This window comes from Canis aureus, chromosome 1 (assembly GCF_053574225.1).
Source record: "Canis aureus isolate CA01 chromosome 1, VMU_Caureus_v.1.0, whole genome shotgun sequence".
Taxonomy (NCBI): domain Eukaryota; kingdom Metazoa; phylum Chordata; class Mammalia; order Carnivora; family Canidae; genus Canis; species Canis aureus.
The window spans coordinates 57,219,248-57,243,653 of record NC_135611.1 but is presented as its reverse complement, the minus strand read 5'-3'; the positions used below and the strand labels follow the sequence as shown (position 1 = coordinate 57,243,653).

General features: G+C 36.7%; 1 protein-coding gene across 17 annotated transcripts in view; it reads left to right on the top strand.

The window, feature by feature from the left end:
• Positions 1 to 24,406, top strand: part of WDR27 (WD repeat domain 27) — a 214,781-nt gene that overhangs the window by 24,606 nt on the left and 165,769 nt on the right. The window contains exon 1 of one of the 17 annotated variants that reach the window (XM_077900422.1): positions 4,634 to 4,669. The exons of the other annotated variants lie outside the window; for them this stretch is intronic. Coding sequence (XP_077756548.1) covers positions 4,635 to 4,669 — 35 coding nt within the window. The 5' untranslated portion in view covers position 4,634. Of the gene's footprint in view, positions 1 to 4,633; positions 4,670 to 24,406 lie in introns of those variants that run through there. 17 annotated transcript variants of the gene reach the window in all.

The following is a 24,406-nucleotide window of genomic DNA, read 5'->3' as shown; positions in this document are numbered from 1 at the left end:
GTCAAAGGTTTCTATACTGTGAGGAAGTAACTAGATCCTGGAATAATAATGTAGAATGATAGTACATTGACCTTCTATGTTATTCCTCAACCGTATCCTCTTGAGCAGTTTGTATTTATTTATTTATTTATTTATTTATTTATTTATTTATTTATTATGATTTTATTTATTTATTCATGAGAGACACACAGAGAGAAAGGCAGAGACACAGGTAGAGGGAGAAGCAGGCTTCATGCAGGGAGCCCGATGTGGGACTTGATCCCAGGACTCCAGGATCACGCCCTCGGCCAAAGGCAGGCGCTCACTCAGGTGTCCCATTGAACAGTTTTTATTAAGGCATTTGAAATGGCCTGATCACTTTTCAATTATTATCCTATACTTTTATGATATACAAATCACTTTGAAATAGAGAAAAAGTATAAAATTTGAAAGTAAAGTATAAAACCTTTTTCTAAAATGCAGTTATAAAGTTAGATAAAATTGGCAAAACCAATCATTTCAGCACTCTGAAAATTGACCAAAGGCATACAACAATCTGAGAAATGTTTAAGCTTGAAAAACTGTTGAATTTTGAGTAAGAATAAAAGAGACTGTGACATTCTGGCCTGGAGCTGCTCTCTACCCTGTTGTCTCATCAGTAAGGATAGAGGTTTTGTAGAGGCAGAGTAGGCTATAAAGACAGCTTCTCTGTCATGGTAAGTGTGAGCTCACTCAATTTGGAGTGGTGGGAAACAACCACTCCCAATAGCATTTTTAGTGGAAGTAATGAGCTCTTACGTGGGTGAACAGAGAGGGCCAACAGCTTTACTAGTCTGAGGCTGTGGTCATGGTTGTGTATATGTGGAAACCAGTGCGGACCAGAGCTAGTCATTCCTGGCCAACCCTGGAGCTATGTGCATACATAGAGGAATTATGAAAAGGCCCATTGGAAAGTAAAAGTTGAAATTGGAGCAGAATTGAAACTATCCTGAACTTTCAATGAGCTCCCTATTCACACAGAGATTCACTGGCAGAGGACAGAGACCTCTCTGGCTCAACGTGTTGAGCAGAACCTGTCAAATCGCTAAGTCATGCAGACACAGGGAAGCCTGGCATAGAAATAAAAACAACTGTGTGTGTGTCTGTGTGTGTGTGTGTAGGTATACTATATATACATGTATATCTCTATATATACTGATATATATGTATATAAATAAAACTTTGCTCAGTCAAAAAATAGAGATCTACATATATACGACATATATAATATATAGATACATATAGATCTGTATGCATATCTGGAGGTGCAAATGGTAAGGAAGAAAAATTTCACATTTAGTCCAAGGTGAGATACTAAACTAGCAAACAGGAATCAACAGCAACAATAACCTTCAAAGGTAAAAATAAATAAATAAATAAAGCAATGAATCTAGACTCCTTATAATGTGTTGTCTACTACGTTCAGTTTTCAATTAAACAATTATGTGGCATATAAAGAAACAAGAATGTGTGACCCATATTCAGAAAATAAAGCAGTCAATATAGTCTCTGTTTAAAAATAAAAAAGTCTCTGGTTGTCCCGAAATCCCAAAAGTTGGATTTTGTAGACAAAAAATACAAAGCACCTATTTTAAAAATTGCCTATTTAGTTAAAAAAACTAAAGTAAATCATGTTTTAAGAATTAAAGGAAAGTATTAGAGCAATGAATCAAGAAACAGAAATTCTCAGTAAGGTGGTAGGAATTAGACAAAAGAGGTAAATGCATGTACTGGATTTGAAAACCGAAATGAAAAATTCACTAGAAGGACTCAATCTTGGATTCAAGATAACAGAATTAAATATCAGTGAACTTGAAGACAGTAGAAATGATCCAAGCTGAAGAACAGAGACCAGTAGGACAACATCAAATGTACCAGTATCCATTTAATGGGAGTTACTCAAGAAAAGAATGAGGAGGCAGAAAAACTATTTGAAAAAATAATGACTGAGAACTTGCCAAAATTGATTGAAAACATCAATCTGCTTTTCCAAGAGGCTTCATGAACCTCCAATAGATAAATCTTCATGAAACTCTCCTTCCTGATTTTCTGTGATTGTGTACTCTTATAGGTGCCCTCACACCTCCATGTCTGTTCCTTCCTTGGATACTTTTCTTTCTCAATCCTATTCTTCTCATGGGCTATATTTTAAAATCCCATGCAATTTTTATCTTTCTATACCACATACTCTCACATAGAAATTCCATTCATTTTTATCAACTATCAGTAGAAAGACTTTCAAATCTTACAACAAGGTTGTCTGGTTAAATATCCCTTCTTGGATATTTCACTAACCTACTAACTGCAGAAGAGAGATTCTTCTTCTGTTGTTCCATATTTCCATAATAGTATTTGCACCAAGAGTAGGAAACAGGGAAATAGGCAACCTGAAACCTCAGTTGCCTTTGACTTTCTTTCTACTCCAATTTTACTTGGTTGCTGAGTCTTGCCAGTCCTGACAATTTTCCTCCTTCCTATTCATTTCCACTGTTACTCTCCTAGGATTTCATTACTTTCTCACCCAGATTATTTTTTTTCACCCAGATTGATCTTACATCAGTAACTACTCTTCGTGACCTTGTCTTCTTTTCTCTTTAATCCATCCAAAGCATAGTATTCAGATTAATATTCATAAAAATTAGCTCTGATCATTAGAGTCCCCAATAAAACAACAACAAAATGACTTTCCCATGGCTCAAAAAATAAAATCGAAGTTTGTTAGCAGAACATTGCTTTTTAAACTACATTTAGCACTTCCCTTCACCAATCTAAAATTCCAATTGTGAAAAAAAAAAACATTTGGAGACTTTCTTCAACTGAAATAAGTTTTTAAAAGAAGAAAGAAAAGGCAAAAAAAAAAATGGGGAAAAAATGATAATTACTTGTGGGCGGGTACATGTTCCCTGACAACTTGTAAACGTTCTAAGATTTTACATTATGTAAGTTCTTGGAAGTGTAGAGTGGCCACATCAGCTACGGGAGATGAAAAGTTCAGGACACATGGCCATGGAATATGGTAAGCAGATGGACAGCATTGGGATGGAGGAGATCCCACTCTGGACTTTTTCAGCCAGTTAAAGACCAGATGACGAACTACTTTATCTACTGAGAAAAACCATGTTACTAGTAAATGGATGCAGATGAATAGAGATTATAGCACAGGGTGCATGAGAAAAATAAACCAAAGATACAGCAAACATTTCTGGAATACTCATTTTGTTATTTGGAACCACAGAGGAACTTGTAGTTCCAGATGAACCTGAGGAAGGATGTCTGGGCAAGCCCTCAGAGGTCCAGAGACCCTTGACTATTGGAAGCTGGAGAATCTTGATGAACTGGCATGAAGCTGCTTTGTTTTTATAAACATGCTGCTGCTTGTACAGTATTTTGCTGGAAAATGGAAAAAGCTTTCTATCACTCTACAGTGTGAAACAAATAAGCTACACAGATTTTGCAAATTAGGTAACAAAAACTGCAGATGCTGCTTGGGTGTGGGTCAAATTGTTTAGCTAAGCTTTCCACTCTCTCTGAACGTATGCCAAAGGTAATCTTTGGTTCAGTCTATGAATTATGATGAATTCTAAATTCGTATCATCCAAATTTGAAACATTTCACTACAAAGGGATGCATTTGAATTAAAGATAAGTAGAGCCAAAAAAGTAAGGTTAATTAGGACACCAACCGGAGATGTGAAGAATGACAAAACCCTTGTTATAGAGAGAAAACTGATGAAGTTTAGTCTTTGTGGTTTTTGTTGTTTCCTTTACCTGACAGAATCAAGGTAATTGCAAAACTTCTGCTGGGGTTTCTGAAGGTGTAATCTTCATAGTTACACCGAATTTCATAACATCCTACAAAACTGCCAAAAGTGTTATTGAATGCAGGAATAAAAAGTCTACATAAGTCAGAGCTGACTTAACTAATATTCAAGGTTCTCGGAGTCATTTCTAAAAAAACAAAAAACAAATCATTTTTGCTGGTAGTCATTAAGAAGTATGTCAAACCATTTTACTCTGTATATCTGAAATCTCAGACTTCATCAGAACATAACTTTTCTAAATCTTTGTTCTTTACTTGACTACAGGACACTCTGTAATCATCAATAATACTAATGCTGATTAATTCTGCAATTAGAGATTTTCTAATTTTAATGATGAATATCATAGCAAAATTTAGCTGAAGTAAGTCTTGCACAAAGCAACTTTTCTTATATATGTTTTCCTCATATGTACAAGGTACTATAGTATGGCAGTGAGGAGCAAGGATTCTGGAGCCAGATTATATAGATTTACGTACTAGGTCTGCATATCAGCTGTGTGACATTGAGCAAATATGTATTGTTTGGGCTTCAGTTTCCTTATCTGTAAAACAAGGTAATGATAGTACTTATAACTCACAGCGTTACTGGTTTAAATAGATAAAATGTAAACATGGTCATTATCAGTATATCACTATTACTAGCCATTCTCATTATAATCATAAATATTAATACATATGTATCAGTCATTAATATTTTCCAACAGAGACTATGAACTTAACCTAAAATATATTGTCAGATATTTGGGCACAATATAATTATATTAATATAATTTAATGTTATTGTTTTTCTTCAAAGCATGCAATCAAATGCAGTAGACCACATATCATTTAGGTAGGTGGCATTCGGTATTAGTTTTAAAATAATGTGTATTTTTTAAGATGACTTTTAGAAATTATAACTAACACATTCAGATGAGCAAATCTTTAACTAAAATGAACTCTGTCACATTATTTAGGATCTTGCAGGCTTGTAACTCATTTTTTTCATACAACTTTTTTTTAGGTTTTGTCTAGGTTATCATGATCCTTTTCTTAAAGATTATTTATTTATTTATTCATGAGAGACACACAGAGAGAGAGGCAGAGACATAGGCAGAGAGAGAAGCAGGCTCCCTGTGGGGAGCCCAATGCAAGACTAGATCTGGGGACCCTGGGATCACACCCGGAGCAGAAGGCAGATGCTCAACTGCTGAGTCACCCAGGCGCTTCTCCCCCCGCCCCCCATCATGATCCTTTTCAACAGGGTACATTTTCCGTTAATATACTGCAAGATATATACTTTTAGATTTTTCTTCTATAAAACAGATTTATTATTAAATAAAATTCCTCCTGGATTCCAAAGAAGATGACATCTAAATACAAATGTACAGCAGGGGTGTTCATATCTTGAACATAATTCTGTGAGAGATCTTTGTAATTAAGTACACACAGAGAAAACAATAAGAAAATAATACCATCAGCAAAGACAGCCTTATTCTCTGGATATAGTTTGTGAAACCTGGGCAGTGTGGGCATTAAGAGAGCCATAGGAAATGAAATTGTGAATTACTTCAAATGGAAAAATGAAGTAGAATCCTTTATCTTTCAGGATGTGATTTGCCTTTAATTCTTCTGGAAGGTAGCACAGTGATTTCAAGCTTTCTTTAAAAAGGTTAAAATGAGCCCTTACGTACTGAGTCAAGATGTTGAGTATAAAAGCTCATTCATTCATCAACAAACGTGTGTGTGTGTGATATTGGGAATAATACAGACACAAAGATAAGAGCTTGGCTTCAAAAATATTGGAATCTAATAGTGAGAGACAAGTGTGGAAACAGATTAGTACACTAAATTCACTAAAGTAAAACAAATTAAAATTAACCAGCTAGGATGGAGACCAACATGGCAAAGAAGTAAACTTTCACAGATCACAACATTTTCTAAACTGCATTGCCTTACCTCTGGGTAAGGAGTAAAAGGCATCAAGTAATTTAATTTCAGTGATATTTCTAAATTTGTAAATAGAAAAAAATATGTATATATTTTGTTTTAAAAAGAGATGATAGAATTTTAAAAGGTTGCTTTTAGATACAATGCAAAGGATCTGAAGAGTTGTAAAGGCCTGGTATAGATGCTGGCTTTTCCACTTGGTAGATTTATAGATTTATTAAATATTTTTGATCTTTCTGAAACTTCCTTTTTCTTTTTTTTATTTATTTGAGACAGGAGACAGAGAGAGTGAGCACAAGCAGGGGGAGCAGCAGAGGGAGAGGGAGAAGCAGACAACCCACTGAGCAGGGAGCCCGATGCAGTGCTCTATCCCTGGACCCTGAGATCATGACCTGAACCAAAGGCAGAAGCTTAACCAACTGTGCCACCCACTCACCGCATGAGACTCACTTTTTAAATTTGTAAAATAAAATGATTCCTACCCTGAAGGGCAGTTAAGATACAGCATAGGTCAGTGCTTGCTGCTTAAATGCATGAACTGATACGAAATCATGTTAATTCCATTCTCTTTTCATGGACAATTTACTAATTTTCATCCTAACAGTGAATAAGAATAGCTGTTGCTCCACATCTTCACCCATACTTGGGATTGCTGGTATTTCTAGTTTTAGCTATTCTGAAAAAAATCTAATGGCATTTAACTGTGGTTTTAATTTGTGCTTTATTTAATTTGCATTTCCCTGATTACTGAAGAAATTATAGACATTTCTTATAATTGTTGGCAGTTGGTATATCCTTTTTGTGTGTATGTGTGTGAAATGCCTGTTCTAGTGTCTTGCTTATTTTTCATTTAGGTTGTTTTATATACTATTTATAGATATATTTTTATATATATGCTGGATACAAGACTCTCATATGTAACATATTCTTCTACCCTGTAGCCTGACTATAAGTAATTAAAGGTGTCTTTGATAAAATGGAAATTAAAAAGTTGTTAATTTAGCATAGTCTAATTATCAGTCTTTTCCTGTTGTTGGTACTTTCTGTGTCCTGTTTAATATATAAACAACTGATTTATTTCAAAGGTGAATCTTTTTCTGGACTCTCATTTTTTTCCACTGATCTTTTTGTGTAATCTTACCCCAATCTATACTGCCTTAATTAGTATAGACATATAATAACTATTAATATTCATTAGAGAAAATTTGACCTTTTCTGTTCTATTCAAGAGTGTCTTACCTGTACTTGGTCCTCTGAATTTCCATATACATGTATAGATCTCATAATTTTATATATATATAATATTTCCAAGTTCCTTTCTTTCTCATATACATACATACAAATACAAATACGGATACACTTTTAAGCACACATACAAACCTAGTAGGATTCTGACTGTAATTTTACTGAATCTAAAGCTCAGTTAAAAAAAAAAGAACATTTTAAATGTTGAGTCTTCCAGTGTACATGAATGTGGTATAGGCCTACAGTAATTTAATATTTCTTAATGTCTCTCAGAAATGTTTTATGTTTCTTTCACAATTTTTAAATATTTATTCCTGGGTTTTATATATTTTTTATACTATTATATTTTTTTTTCAGTTTTATTTTCTGTTGTCACCTGTCATAGAAATGCAATTTTAAAAATATGTAACTGTTAAACTCATTTTATTCTAATATCTATTTGTAGAATATTTGGGATTTTCTACATAGACAAGTCATATTAAATAATAGCAGTTTTATGTTTTTAAAAATTCATTCCCTTTCCTTACCACATTGACTAGGACCTCTGGTATAAGGCTGCCTCAAAGTGTGATAATAGTTCTTGTATATGTCTTATTCCTAATCTCAGAAGGAAAGCTTTCGATCTGCCTATGGCGACTGCTATTGGGGTTTTGTAGATATCCTCTATGAAATTCTTTTCTTTTCTTAGTTTGCCAAAAGATGTATTTTAATCATAAACAAATGCTGACTTGAATCAACTGCTTTTACAGAAAGATGATGATACAAATCTTCCTTTTATGCTGTTTATATGGTAAATTCTGATTGGTTTTCTAATATTAAATTAACAATTCATCATTACAACACACTCAACTTATGTGTGACATATTCTTATTTGTATATATTGTTGGTTAGGTGAAATTAAGAATTTTGTTATTTGTATTCATGACTGAGGTTGCCCCCTAATTTTTTCCTCATAGTTAAATAGTGAAACTGTTACCAGTAGTGAAAGCTTTTAAATTAAAGATTCATCTTTTTAGCTATTATGAGATCCTCATAATTTCTGTTTGTTTATGCCTAAATTTCAGCAGGCTGTATTTTTTGAGTTTTTTTTTTCATCCTACTAAGCTTATACAAACGATTTAAGACACAAAGAATGTATTATTATTGGCATATATTTTGATAAAGTATAGTATATATAATATGTAACAATTACTAATTAAAAATCAATAATTATATATAATTATATGTATAATTATATATATAACCAAAATCTATAATAGATGAGAGCTGTATTTAAGGATAGCTCTATTTCTTGATTACTAAGAGTCTGCCTTATTAAAATGGATTGCTGTTTGGCTGCTATTTGGCATAAATTTCAAAAACAGAGTTAAACTAAAAAGACAGAATGTGTTCTATTTGTTTTGAGTTTAACTGAAAAGATGGATATAGTGGTGTACCTTGTGACTTGACACCTGAAAGGGACCATTTTTAACACCACTTCCTCTATCAGACAAAAGTATTTTTAGCAATAATCATGAAGTGAAACAAATAATTATTATGTCCAGAAAAGCAATGCAGATAGTGACAATTCTCCTTTATTAAATTTTGCATTTAAAACAGTACTAGTAAAAAAAATAAAAAAATAAAACAGTACTAGTAAAAAATTAATACAATGTAAGAAATAAAGTTCTAATACTTTTAAAGTACATGATTTTTTTTCTTGAAAAAGGGAGGAAAATATTTATACCTACATCTTAGTCTGCCATGGTGATGAATAATTCCATTGTGGTTTCTGGCTCTGAAACTTCACCTCTGCAATTTGTCAATGGCTTTGTCAAATTGATCTTCATATATTCACGGTCAACATAATCAGTATTACAGTATATATCAGATTTGTCAATTTATCCTCACTCATAGTTGACTGAAGAACAATTTTTATTTAATTTCAACTGTTTCTCTCACATTAAGAAACAGATACACAAATAGAAAGCTTTTAAATGAGGATGTTCATCAGAGATTCATAGAAACCCCATTTTGGCAGCTCTGGTGGCTCAGAGGTTTAGCACCGCCTTCAGCCCAGGGCCTGATCCTGGAGACCCGGGATCGAGTCCCACGTCGGGGTTGGGCTCCCTGCATGGAGCCTGCTTCTCCCTCTGCCTGTGTCTCTGCCTCTCTCTCTCTTTCTGTGTGTGTGTGTCTCTCAATAAATAAATAAAATCTTAAAAAAAAAGAAACCCCACTTCATAGTAAATTTGGTAAATTACAATACTGTCCATGTCTTCTTCTCTGAGATTCATTATAGCAGCTTTCATATGTTTCTGCAGTCGAAATTTTCTGCAAGAATACCTTCACCAGAAAATTCATCATAAATTTCTATTATATTTGGTAAAATTCTCCAAAGTTTGTAATGGTTGGGAATTATTGACTTTGCTTCAGGCTCAGTTCATATCTCTAACCCCTAAGGTACTACGTAATCCTGTGTTTAAACACAGATTCAAAATAAATAATTATACCAGAGCAATTCTGAAAACGAAAAAACAGAAGTTGGTTGCTTATTCTTGAAATAAATATGTGTGGCTGAGTCCACCTGTAGAGGAGCTGGATTACTTCCATGTGGAATACAATGTTTATTAAAGAATAAGTGATACAAAAAAAAAGAATAAGTGATACAAAAACATGGGAATTTTCAGCTTACATGTATATTATTAAATTTCAGTAACTGTAGCAGTTGTTTAGAACTTAGACCAGGGGCACCTGGGTGGCTCAGTCAGTTAAGCATCTATCTGCCTTTGGCTCAGGTCATGATCCCTGGTCCTGGGATTGAGCCCTATGGTCTCCTGGCTCTGCAGGGGGCCTGCTTCTCCCTCTCCCTCTGCATGTTGCTCCCCCTGCTTGTGCTCTTTCTCTCTTTATCAACTAAATAAAATCTTAAAAAAGAATAATAGAACTTAGACCAACAAGAGATTGTTTTTTCAGAGTGGAGTAGTCTCATTGACATGGCTTAGAATTGTCTGTGCAGTTATAATAAAAAGCAGACTTACTTTTACTATTATTTTATTTTATTCCTTTTATTAATTTTCTATACACAAAGCACTCCCTTACTGCCTATGCTAGGGGTAGACCACTCCCACCATCTCATCCTTGGTATACCACTGGCTGGATGAGAAAAATAATGAGAGAAGCTAAAAAGAAACATTTATTTCCTTTTAAACAGCAGGCCAAAGAGTCTTCTAGAATTAAGAGATTACAAGTAATTATAAGAATAATGAAGCAACTTCTTGATTTATTTCTGGAAATATTCATTAAAAATACAAATTACATTCTCTTTTGCTTCTTCACTAGGCCTGTTTAAATCATTACAACATGCCTCATTTTTGCTTATCTGCTGCCACTGGCAGTGAAGTAACAGAGCTTGCTCTGATGTAATGGAGTAGATAACCAACTGATATACCAAGATTTAAAATTTTAGTAAGGCAAAGAAGCCTCTGAAGTACCATTTGAGGTATTTCCTGACCTTATCTGACACATTTGACACCTTATCACAAACTGAAAGGAGGCAAAGTTATTCTGTTCAATAAATGGGCATTCTCTTGGATTGGGAAAGAAAATATCTGAGAAATTTAATTCAAGTCTAAGTGAATCATAATATATATCTCAATAGGTTGAAGCAAATGTTAAGTTTCAGTTTCACAGTTTAATAAAGAACTGACTTCAGATATAGTAAAATTCCAACATCCTAAGAATGTAGTATTGCATAAATTGTAGTAAGTAAAATAACCAGAAAGTAGCATTATATCTTCCTGAAACCAAAGTTTAAATGAACTAAAATGACTACATCTTATATGTTTGCTGTGCTTTATTGACAAATTTAGGTGAAAGAAATAAACTACATCTTCCCTAATGGTCACAAAATAAATAGAAGAAATGTCCATTTGGTCTTTCCTGTTTGGTTCTGTTGATGGACTAATGTTCCCTCCTGCTGTAGCAATTGAGGATGTTTGTATTCTTGACCCCTCCACAGGGAAGCAGGAAAAACTCTGAACTCTGATGACTCTGTGTACTTCTGGCTTTGATGTGTGGCTCTGGCCTCCGTGGTAGAAGTGCGCTGTGCAGAGGAACAGAGCTAAACTTGTATTAAAAGCAGAGAAAATGCCAATTAAGAGTCTGACATTTAGCAATTCCATCGGTCAGTTTACTTGGATAAGAATATAATTTCTTTTGTAACACATAATAATAGTTTCAACTGCTTTCAAAATTAGGCAGATAAAATATACAATAAGACATTTTCTAAAAGATATGTAAAATGGCGAACGAACTAGGAAGCATACAGCAATAATGGGCCCATTGATAACAGAATATTTCCAGAGGGGATCCCTGGGTGGCGCAGCGGTTTGGCGCCTGCCTTTGGCCCAGGGCGCGATCCTGGAGACCCGGGATTGAATCCCACATCGGGCTCCCAGTGCATGGAGCCTGCTTCTCCCTCTGCCTGTGTCTCTGCCTCTCTCTCTCTTTCTCTGTGACTATCATAAATAAATAAAAATTAAAAAAAAAAAGAATATTTCCAGAGAACATTTTGGAGTCAACTATTATTGCAATGCTTTAAAGTTTTGAACTTTAGATACCCTACAATCCCAGTGATTTCTATCCCTTGGATGCCAGCCATGGTTCTAGCAAATTATTTGCCTAAGATCTTGACAAGAAAATCCATCCTCTTTCAACTCTACCTTTTCTGGAACCCCAACATGATAAGAAGCAGTTCAGAGTCAGTTATGACCTCCCTCGGTCACATCTGAGAGTTTAAAAGCTCATATTAATCTTGTCCCTTTACCTAATCCTCCTCTTCCTTTATGTACTTGTTCACTTTGCAATAGAAGAGAGGGAGAAATCCATGAAACATTTATTTTAATTTTCTACTAGGAAATAATCCCATAAAGTGTCTGACTCACCTCTTTTTTGTACCTAAGGGCCAATAGATTACTCTTTGTGATGTGTTGGGTAACTAAGTAACTGAGAAAAACGAAGTCTGTTCTGGAAAAGGATGGCACTAAATCAGCTAAAGATACCTTCCCCCAACTTTTCCCTGTTCTTTCCTTTCCTGACAGTCTATACAGTAAACCCCTTTATTTTTTTTTAAAGATTTTATTTATTTATGCATGAGAGACATAGAGAGAGAGAGCAGAGACACAGGCAGAGGGAGAAGCAGGCTCCACTCCATGTAGGGAGCCTGACATGGGACTCGATCCCAGTTCTCCAGGATCCCACCCTGGGCTGAAGGCGGTGCTAAACCGCTGAGCCACCAGGGCTGCCCTGTAAACCCCTTTAGCATCCACTAATTTCCCTCTAGGGGAAACCTATCCATTTTCTCTGGAGTTATGAGGCCTATGCAGAAGGCCTGCATATTTGAAGATCACACAAATAACCCCCAACATCAATCTCAAGGCTACAGCTTAGTAATGTGAAATGTCATGAAAATCTAACTGCCTGCCTGTAATGATTTTGCAAATTTTACTTATAGTAATATTTTGATTTGGGCTTTCCCTCTTTACAGACTCTTCTGATTGAATGAATTTAGCAAATTATATTTATTTTCTCATCCCTTTAGTGATTTTTCTGCTTTATTTTGCTCTTATACATTATTTTCCTCATTTAGATTTCATTTTTTAAAAGATTTTATTTATTTATTCATAAGAGACACAGAGAGAGGCAGAGACATAGGCAGAGGGAGAAGCAGGCTCCCCTCGGGGTGCCTGATGCGGGACTCGATCCCAGGATCTGAGAGCCACCCAGGTATCCCTCCTCATTTTAGATTTCAATATAGTTTACTTTTCTTTCCATGAAGTGCTCATCCTAATTCATACATTGCTGCTCAGCAGCAAATTTTAGGGAGTACCTAATGTCTTTACATTTGACAAATTAAGAGAGAATGTTACAGTTTTCTTGGCCAAGTAAAAGAGACATGGAGTATGACTGTCATGAGCCAGGATTTGGCATCCTCAGCATCAGCTAGAAGACAGCAAGTGTCACAGCTGGGTGAAAATACATAGCAATGAAGAGGGACAGTGGTCAGACAGTGTTATGTTTGCATTATTTACATATTATCAGTAAGATCTAAAGAGGTGACTTGGCATGAAGATCACAGTAACTGCCAAAAGATTTCCTCACTCTTGGCACAAGCTGCCCCTGCGATATTTCAAACATAAAGGTCTTTCTTTCAAAGAAAAAGCTGAAGGGAACCCTTACCTCAGATTTTCCTTTTTTTCCCTGTAGGCTCTTATTCCTCAGGCTTCTGCCTTCATCTCCTCCAGGATGAGGCCTCTCTCCCAGTTACTATAGTGATGGGTCAGGAAAATATCTGAATGCATGCTGCAAAATTAGTCAGTAAATTATAAATAGGTTTCTCATATAAAAAGGCTGAATTGTATACCAGAGAGTAGTGGTCTTTACATAGAAAGCATAAGAAAATTATACAACATACATCAGAGCATCTCAATGTGACAAACAAAAGTTGTCTAAATGTCTTAACTTTGCAGGAGACCATCTACCTATCTTTGTTGCTACTCAGGGCACTAGGTTCTATGAAAATGACAAAGGTACCAGACATTTGGGGATGAAGACAAGGTAGAAAGTACAAACAGATTATTTTATACAGTTTACCCTATAAAACAAGAGGGAAAACCCATTTGTTTACAATTCAGCCTGCCTCTTGAACTAGAGAGCTAATGGAACTTTGGAGATGGCTTACTTCATTATTCCTTATCTAGGGACACACATCACAACTTATGACATTTTCAGAAACATGCCTGGCCTTACTCCAGACCTGGTAAAATTATGACTGAGGGTGAGGCCTTGGGACTTAGTAATAAGTCAGGCAACTAGTGTCTCAGTCATCTGGGTTTTCTTTTTGCAGAAAATTCAACTTTTTCCAGTAACTTGTGAGTTTGGGAGCTTTGGTGTCTGAAGGACTCCCCTGATGCCACAAAACATGATCCTGGGCTAGTAACACATGGCCCTAGACTTTCAGATGACCAGCCCTCTGAAGAGGGTTGTTTCTCATCGTAGGTGAGCCAGTTAAACTCTGTACTTCCAAAACCACATAACACTGAAATAGGTGGTATGTGTCCTTACTTGCTCTCCAACTATCATGCAAAGAGGTCATGGGCACTCATTACTATTGCCTCATGGTGCAAATATGAAATAGAATGAATTGAGAGAAAACTCAAGGACAGACAAGCAGGAGAGCACACACAATTGCCAGAGCCTTCATTACCCACAACTGAGGTCAGGCAGACAAGGACTGCATGCATCCTTGGAAGGACAGCACTGGCCCTTACAATCCACCACCCATTGATACATCAATGTAAGGACATAGTCAAATTATCAGTCTGTTCTTTCCTTGAGCTCAGGATGATTGAACTACAAATTGGCAGGTGTCCAGCAAAGCCAGGTTCTTTTTGTGCTTTACATATACTTATGTCACTGCATGTAATCCTCAATCCTCACAATCTCACGAAGGTTCCAAAGCTACAGACCCTGCAACCACCCTGTTTGTCCATGTCTGCCATGATTTCCGCTGACCTTTTGGCTGATGAAAACTTGAGACTCATAGAGTCAACTCAGACAGTTATCAATGGTGGAGTTAGGATTACAACCCGAGTTTGACTCCCAAACTCTTATTCTTGCCACAAATCCAAACCACCAACTCCTAGCAAATTACTTATTCTGAGTTATTAAAGCAGTCTTGGGAAAATAGGCAAAATATCTTTATTTCCCTTATTGTGCCTATTGTTGCCTCCACCTCAGAGTTAGGCCAAAAACTGAGGAAAATCTGCCCATTTACCACTAGAAAGATCATTAAGTAAGACATAAATAAAGTCACATCAAAATGATGGTGGAATTAGTTGGGAAAGCCAACAGCAGACATGGCTTTAGGACATGTATTTCCTGTATATAAGAAAATCCTTTTGAGGATTGGAGGTGAGGAATGGGGGAGGAGGGGAATCTATTGACTACTGAGTTTGTATAGAGGGTAGCTCCTTCTGGAAAGTCAGGGACAGTTACCCAGAATAAATCACAACTAAACTGAGATGAGAAGGTGGAGTAGGAGTTAACTCTATGGGAAGGTAGGAACTGAACATCAAGTGCAAAGGCCTGTGAAAAATTGAAGAGAAAGAGAAGGACATTATCAAGAAGCTAAGAGTTCACCAACAAGTCTGTGGTGAAGAAGCTGAAGGGGAAAGAATCAAAAGTTGAGGTTGTGAGGTAAGGGCCAGGTCATGCAGAGTGTCACAGGCCATGTTAAAGATATTGAATATGATGTAAGGGCCATAAGGAGGCATTGTAGGATTTTCTGTAGGATCAGGATATGATCAGATTCACATTTCCTTGGAAATATGAGGGAAAATCCTTCATTTTCGCTTCTCATTCTCTGACATAGGCATGTAGTTTAATAAATTTCTTGCACATTTAATTCTGAATTGGCCTCTGCTTCTTGGAGAATCCATACCAACACAAATTCACACAATTTTTAGAAGTAAATGAGTTAGGATATCTGCATAGTATTTAAAAAAAAAGATTTTATTTATTTATTTGAGAGAGAGCAAGAGAGAGAGAGAGAGCAGGGGGAAGAGCAGAGGGAGAGGGACAAGCAGACTCCTTGCTAAGCAAACACAGAGTGTGATGCAGGGCTTGATCTCATGATCCTGAGACCATAACCTGAACCAAAATCAAGAGTTGGATGCTTAATGGACTAAGCCACCCGGATGCCTCTGCATAGTACTTTTTGTTGTTGTTGTTGTTTTAAAAGGATGTTCAATCAGTTTCACAGGCATCTGTTAAATTCATTCTTTGCCAAAACTAGCTTTAGGATCAGGAAGTGACCTACAGGATAACCAAATACTGTCTTTCTGGGGTAGGTGTTATTTCAGACCATATAGTACCATGTTCCATTGCATTGCTATGGTAAAGACTATCCCATGACTTGAAGGGATAATACTTCCCCATAAAGTACTTTTAAAAAATTGCTTATGATAGCTGCCTGGTGGCTCAGTTTATTAAGCAATTATTAAGCATCTGACTTAGGCTCAGGTCATGGCCTCAGGGTCTTGGGATAGAGCCCTGAGTCAGGCTCCCTGCATGTCCCTCTGTCTGATCCTTCCCCCTGCTCATATTCACTCTGTCTCTCTCAAATCCTGCTTACCCAGTAGAGTTTGGATCATTAATTGAAAGCCATGAAAAAAAAATGTCCTAAAATTTGGTCCCAGGGGAGGTTCACGCTGTCCGTTTATTGTTAGACCTAGATATATGAAAGGGAAGTAGAATCTTGAAATTATTAATGATTTTAATGAAAATAATGATAACATTTTCTATCAGAACATTATAACTGTTACTCTACTTACTGGGATATTATAGTGGTAATTCCTTTTCTTTGTTGATGCAAAATTACTGTATATCTTATCCACAAGTACAGTATATTCTACATAATATATAGCATTTAGGAAAATGGTTAAATCACTAAAGTGATAAACCATTAAACCATTAAAGCCAGTGCTTTTAAATCACATAGATTACTACTATTAGTTCATTATCAGCCTACAGTAAGGTCTCTAGTTATGAGTCATAGACCAATCCTATGTAATATTTAGGACTAGTTGGAATTTTTTTTTTTTCAGATTTATTTGAGAGAGAGAGAGAGAGCACACACAAGAAAGAATACAAGCAGGGGCAGTGGGTGGAACAGAAGGGGAGAGAGGAGCAGACTCCCTGGTGAGCAGGGAGCCTGAATTGGGCTCCATACCACTAGACCCAAGATGAAGGCAGACACTTAACTGATTGAGCCAGCCAGGCGCCCCTATTTATTTATTTTACAGACAGCAAGCAAGTTGTAGGGGAGGGCAGAGGGAGAGCGAGAGAAAGAATTTCAGGCAGACTCCATGCTAAGCATGGAGCCCCATGTGAGGCTGATGTGGGGCTTGAATGCGGGGCTCCATCTCACAACTCCAAGATCATGACCTGAGCCAAAATCAAGAGTTGGATGCTTAAACAACTGAATCACCCAGGTGCCCTTAATTAAAGCCATTCTTTGGAGAAAATGTATTATTGGAATAACTTATCTGAGCCAAAGTCCTATGAAATGTCCAAACAATTCTTCTAACCCTTTCTTAGAATGACTAATATTTGTTTGGGTTACAAGATAACTATGGAGGTTAAAACTCATATGAATGACTAAACTCAAACTTGTTCCCATGACCCTTGGGCCAAAAAAAAAAAAAAAAAAAAAAAGAAAAAACTGAATTCACATTTAATTAAAAATTAAATTTGAGGTTGAGAAGGAAGAGTAATCACTTTAAATGTGTTGCAATCCATACTAGAACCTATTTGAAAAATGTGTTGAAATCCATACTAGAACCTATTTAAAAAATTTGCTCTATTAGTCAGTCTTGCCTTATGATAATACAGCAAAATCTTCTTTTATCTATATTGTGAAAGCATATGGACCAGAAGAGAAAAAGACAAAATAGTAAACCTTGGTTTGGTATAAGAGATTAAATTGACAGAAAAAAAAATGGAAAAAGGAAATCATTAAGGCAGTGGCTGGGAGCTTGAAAACAAAGATAAGTACAGTGAAAACAGATGTAAACAGCAGAGAAAACTGCTCTGTGCGTAGGAGAATTTAAGTTTCTGTATAATTCACCTCTCTATGAATTTTCTCTCTGATTCAGGATGTGAGCTAGCAAGATTAGTGGGATAGTGAGTTCTAAATCTCTTATTATAGTGAGAATAAGCATAGTAAGTGACTAGAGGATAGGCATGTTCATGACCTTAAAGCTAAAAGTTAAAATCTGTACTTTATAAGAAAGCGATGACTAAGTCACTTGATTAAAAATCTAATAGTTGGCAAAATTCAGAATGTCCCTTATATGCACGACTACTGGGCTATTTTCATATTTGAGTTAAGATCAGCAAATGTGAATGTGTTCATATATATTATCTGAAGCCAAGTAGAACAGCAATAGTAGGATTCATATAAGATAATAGTAGGATTCATATAAGAAGGTGACCAATAGATAACTGACCTTTATCTTAGTATGTGTTTGTATGTGTACTCCAAATGACATATATAATGACTAGGAATATAAAAAGTTATTTTCTAGGCTATTCCTTAAAAAAGAGTTATGTGTGTAGAGGCTGGGGAGGAGAGAATAAAATGAGTATTTATTGAGTGCTTACTATACGTCATGTGACTATTCTAATTTTACTTAATTTAGTTTTAATAAAAACATTATGAGAAAATATGAATAAGCTCAATTTACTAATAGGTGTTCTAAACAAAATTAAAAATTTTTAGTAAAAGCAATATTCACAGTTTTCATTACCTATTAGTTTTTTATTTTGTTCTCCTGATATAAAAAGTATTAATTGTAAGAGCTACTATTTATTGAGTATCTATTATGCTCAAGGTACTGGAACTCATAATTTACATACTTTTTTTTTCATTTTCAGCACAACCCCACAGAAAGATAGGTATTATTACCACCAGTTTATAGAAGATATACTTGAGGCCTAATGGGTTTCCATAAATTGCTTCAAAAATAGAGTTAGTTAAGTCACAAAATAAAAATGTAGAGTCTGATTTTTCTAATTAAAAACCTCTTATTCCATCCACTATACCATGCCATCATCGTAACATTTTGAGACTTAGTTTTTATGTTCAGCATTCCATGTGTTTTTATTTACGTTCATAAATACTTCTGTCTAAACAGTTCCTTTCAAAATATATGAGGGCAAGGAAGGATATATCAAATTCTATGTTATTTTACACATTTACAAGATTTATAAATCGCTTATAAGATTTAAGCCATGGGGTACCTGGCTGGCTCAGTGGTACAACCTGTGACTCTTGATCTTGGGGTCATGAGTTCGAGACCTATGTTAAAAAAGATCTAAACTAAGCTCAAAACAAAACAAAAACAAGAGGCCTGTATAGAAAAAAAAATTTTAAGTAGGCTCCACGCCCAACGTGGGGCTTGAACTCACAACCCTGAGATCAAGAGTTGCGTGCTCTACTGACTGAGCCAGCCAGGCACCCCAAGAAAAAATATTGTTAATAAAAGATCAGCTGGAGGAAAGGTAACAAATGGAGGCCAAGATTCCTACTTCTGTTTAGCTTTGTATTACCTAAAGAAAAGAATTATTCATGATTTATTAATAGCCATACTTCAGGGTGCCTGGGTGGTTCAGTCAGTTAAGTGTCCAGCTCTTGGTTTCGGCTCAGGTCATGATCTCTCAGGGTCCTGGGATTGAGCCCTGAGGTGGGCTCTGCACTCAGCAGAGTCTGCTTGTTCCTCTCCCTCTCTGCTCCTCTACCTGCTGCTCTCTTTCACAAAAAAAAAAAAAAAGAAACCCAAAAAACCTTAAGAAAACCCAATACTTCATTAACAAAATTCTCCATTACTGTATGTTTTATCTTCTATTTCCTATTCATCTAGTATATGAAGGGAAGTCTTTTTTTTTTTTCCAGAGTAACAGTTTTCAGTTAAAGGCATTCAACCTTCTTTATCTTTAGTAAGATATTCTTTTGAGGCCACTGAGGCCCATCACTGATGATACAGGGATAGGCAGGCAGAGCTATACACAATGTCTCTGCTTGATTGGAAGCTGTGGCTCTCTCTGTCCAATGCTGAAATCAACTTGTCACAAATTCAAGTAAAGTAGCAATGAATCCACACCCAAACAGTATGGTTAATAAATGACTGAAGTGGTCAGGTTCAGATTCTCCTTCACTTACTCTGCAAGATTGGAACCCAGTGAGTCTCAGGCACTGTGTGAAGACAGAAAGATCAAGAACACTGATGCTGCTCTCAGGATTCACTTCCCAGTGGGTGAGAGAGGCCCGTCAGCAATCCGATATAAGAAGGAGTCCTAACTATTATGTTTTACCTCTTTGCAAAGTGTTGTAAATACACAGAGGACCTGGGTTACTCTGTTGAGACTGCCATGGCAAAATACCATAGACTGCATGGCCTGAAAAACAGAAATGTATATTCTCACAGTTCTGGAGGCTGTGAAGTCTAAGATAAAGGTGCTAACAGATTGGGTTCCTGATAAGAACTCTTATCCTGACTTGCAGATGGTTACCTTCTTGCTGTGTCCTCATATGGCAGAGAGCAAGCTCTCTGGTGTTTCTTCTCATAAGAGCACTAATCACATCATGACAGTCCCATCCTCATGAACTCATCTTATTCTATTTACCTTCCAAAGACCCCACCTCCAAATACTATTACACTGGGAGTTAGGGCTTCAGCAAATGAATTTTGGAGAACACAAACATTTAGCCCATAACAGGAGGGAAGGGTTAACTCTGCATAGGGTTGTAGAGAAGGCTGTTACAGAGGAAGTGACTCCTGAGCTTGTTCTCATTTAATAAGAGGTCACAGCAGAGGAGTAGGGAGAGTATACAATGTACCCTCCCTCTGACAGCAGAAAAAAAACCCAGGAGAAGGACCACAGGGTGCCTGGGTGGCCCAGTCAGTTAAACATCTGTCCTCAGCTCAGGTCCTGATCTTGGGGTCCTCTGATCGAGCCCCGAGTCGGGCTCCCTGCTCTGTGGAGAGTCAGCTTCTCTTTGTCCCTCTCCCCCTGGCCAAACTCCTGCTCTCTCTCAAATAAATAATATAAAATCTTAAAACAAAACAAAACAGGAGAGGGAATAGATAGTGATCATTTCAGGGAAAGTAAGGAATAAGGCAGAAAAATTAAATTGGGACCAGATTATAGAAGGTCCCTGTGTCTGATGCTAAGGAGCTTAAAAATTTCTTCATATGGGCAGTGGGAAGCTGATGAAATTGTGTGTGTGTGTGTGTGTGTGTGTTAGAATAGTTTGTTTGGATAACAGTAATGCAAGTTTAATATTTAAAAACTGGATTTTTAAACAATTTCAAACTTACATAAAGGTTGCAAGAATAGTACAAAGAACTCTATATATTCTGTATCCAGAATTATTCATTGTAACTATTTTGCCACTTTTGCTTAATGTTCTCTCTCCATATACAGCATAGATATTATTTATGTAGACATATACAGACATACAGATATGGATATGCATGTTTATCTGTATACACATGCACCTATATACAGACGTATACATACTCATGTGTATGTACATACATTCTATTTTTTTTCTGAGCTAGTTGATTCTGCTTATTTTTCGATTTCCTGATTAAGCCTTGAACACAGCAGATACTGAATAAGGATTGTAGACTGAAAGCCATCTCTTAGTAGCATAAGAAAAAGGAATGGCCGAGTTTCCTTCTAGGCAAAGAGGGCTGGGAAGACTCAGGGGATTTCCTTGCAGAATAGAGGAACCCCTGGGGTGCCTGGCTGGCTCAAATGGTGGAGTATGCAGCTCTTCATTTCTGGGGTTTGTGAGTTTGAACGTTATGTTGGGTATGCAGATTACTTAAAAATATATATTTTTTAAAATTGAGGAACCTGAGTTAGCAGGCCAGAGCAACTCCTCCCCTGCTGCTGAGAATCAGTCAAAAAGGAACTAAGAGGGTGCAGGAGCACACAATGCTTTGTACCAGGGCCACAATCCCCCATCAAGAACTTCCAAACTCAAAAAAATCTGAAATGTAGTTTTGTATCTCATTTGGCAGCAAAATCTGACCTGAATTGATTTGAAGCTCTTGACCTGTTTCTTTATCCCACTCACTGTGCATATTCATATATTTCTCTGCATGACTATTAATGTGATTGATAACAAATGCTGTTTTAGAACTTAATATGTGCCCCAACTATCCCCTTTCTAAAATTCAAAAAATTCTAAATTTCAAACTCATGGGACTATAGAGGTTTCAGATGAGGAAATGCGGAAGTATATTTGAAAAGTTGGGTAAATACTACCTTTGCCACCTAGACTGGTTCCTTTTTTTTTTTTTTTTTTTGACTGGTTCCTTTAAATGAACATTTCACTCATGAAAATGTGAATGGAAGCCAAAAGTATCCCTAGACTTTGGCATCTTATATCTGGAGCTACAGAGAGGGCCTTCATTTTGCCTGTTCTGACTCATTCTGTCCATTTCAGCATCTTTGGCTCTTTGCTTCATTCGGCATGTCCCTCAGCATCCACTACAGGCCTTGCTCACCAATGGATCCAAAGCCCTCACTCTTCTTCAAGATATGGTTTTTGCTATATGATCTCTGACCCTCCTGCCTCTAAGAAAAGAGCTTATCAGCCCCCATTCCTCACCTATCCTCCCTCTCCCTCACTGTGCTATGCCCTATGGGACTCATCAACTCTACCTGTCTCCTGCTGGCCTGCCCCACATCCTGGGGAGTGGGGAAGTGTGTATAAGAGAATCAGACCCATCAGCCATTTAACTTTCAAGTTGGTCATTTGCTGACTAATCATTTATTTATTTATTTATTCATTCAAGAAATATATATATCAAAAATCTACAATACACCAAATGCTATGTTAAGTATGGGAAATAGAGCAATTTACTGACATATCTGATGTCACCATTGAGTTTACAATCTAGCAATGGAAAAAGATGTTAAATAAACAATCAACTACAACTGTAGTAAGTGCTACAAATGGGGATGAAGAGTGAGTGCAGTGAGAGTGTACAAGAGGGGCTAAGAGAGAAGGGGCCAAACCTGGTGTAGAGGCTCAAAGAAGGGCTCTTGGGGGAAGTGACTTTTGAGTTCAGATGAGAAGGATAAGTAGGAGGCAGCCAGATGAGAAGGGTGGCGGGGGCAGGAAGGATGGAGGTGAAGAGAATTCCAGGCATAGCAAACTGCCTACAAAGGAGGCAAGACAGGAAGGAGCTTGCCCTAAATGTGAATGTGGAAGCCATAACTGTGGCTAGTGAGGAGAAAGAGAACAAGCCTGGGGTGAGGTAAAATAACTTTGGTCTTTATGTTAAGAGACAATCTACCACTGAGGAGTTTTAAGTAAGGATGTGACTAATCAGATTCTAGGTATCAGACAACTCCGGTTTGTGGAATGGAGAAGGAAAATTCAGAGTGAGTGCATGAGGAACTGAATATATCATTCACATGACCCTAAGTAGGATTGCACCTCCCAACCCCTGAAACACTGGGTTACACAGCCTAGCTCCACATGGGTGAGGCCAGGGCTTCCAGGAAGGCCTGGCCATCTCCAAGGGGGAAGTGGTATATGACTGCCTCTCCAGGCGGGTCCTCAAGACTGCTTTTCACCTCCAAGAGTAAAGTCTATCCCAGAAAAGCTTGCCTGCGCTCCCTCTCTTTATGCTCCCACATATATCCACTCTAAAACCTTTCAGCCTGACCACCTCGGTAGTTCAACTGTTCCACAACCAAAGAAGGCTTTCTCTCTTAGACTTTGCTCCATATTTTGCATTTGAATAGTCTATAAAAATCACAGTTGGGATGATTTCTCCTTTAAGTTTATCATCCATCAATGCTATTTAAGCTCTTAAGGTAAGATGGCCATGAAGTTTGCATTAAGAATCATAATCATATGTTATCATGATTCTTCACTCAAATAGAGCAGCATTTACTCTGGCTTACTTCCATACTCCAAGACTTTTATGCTGCCTGCTGGCATGAGGAACACTGCTGGAATTCATTCTTGAACAGAACTTTTCCTGAACTGAAATTCTACACTAAAAAGCAGTGAAGGAAACTTGTTACCATTCATTTATTTTGGACTTGGATTCAAAGGGTGGGAGGAATAGGGGAAGGACAATAGTTCTTTGAGACCAGTTAGTAGAAGGCCAAAAATCCCTCATTAGACTAAATAGCCTGAGGCAGAATTATGCAATTATGCAGAGCAATTATGCAAAGTGTATCTTTAGCAGGAGGGGAAAGATAAGATAAATATATGTCATGAAGCATATGAAGCTTTTGCCAAATATTATACATGGTCCCTCTGAATTCTAAAATGTCCCTGGTCTTCACCGCTCTGAAATTTTATTGATAGTGATAAAATTATATATTCAGAAGTTAAAGGAATTTGTACATTTGAGGTTGAGCTTTTTTTCTTTCATTTTTGTATTTGTATCAAAATAACATTCAAATACAGGAGGAAACAAGTATTGCACTCTTAAGGACTATTTAGTATTCCAAAAATATTAACAGCCACCTAAAATCCACCACTTGGAGTACTTAAAATGTAATACTATTCAAACATGACTCTATTATTTCCAATTGTTCCTCTAATTGTGGCTTTGGATCCCAAAGGATTCCAGCAACCTCTCAAAGTAGAAATTTAGTAGTTTAGTGCTGAATAAGGTCTCTTTCTGGAAGGTGTGAAGGTTTGAAGGTCTGTCTTTTCTTTATTCTCCAAATGCTGTACACATCTTCCTAAGAAAAATTTGCACTCTTTTTCTGGACTAAGATTTATGAATAACTGCCAAATTTAAAAAATGGT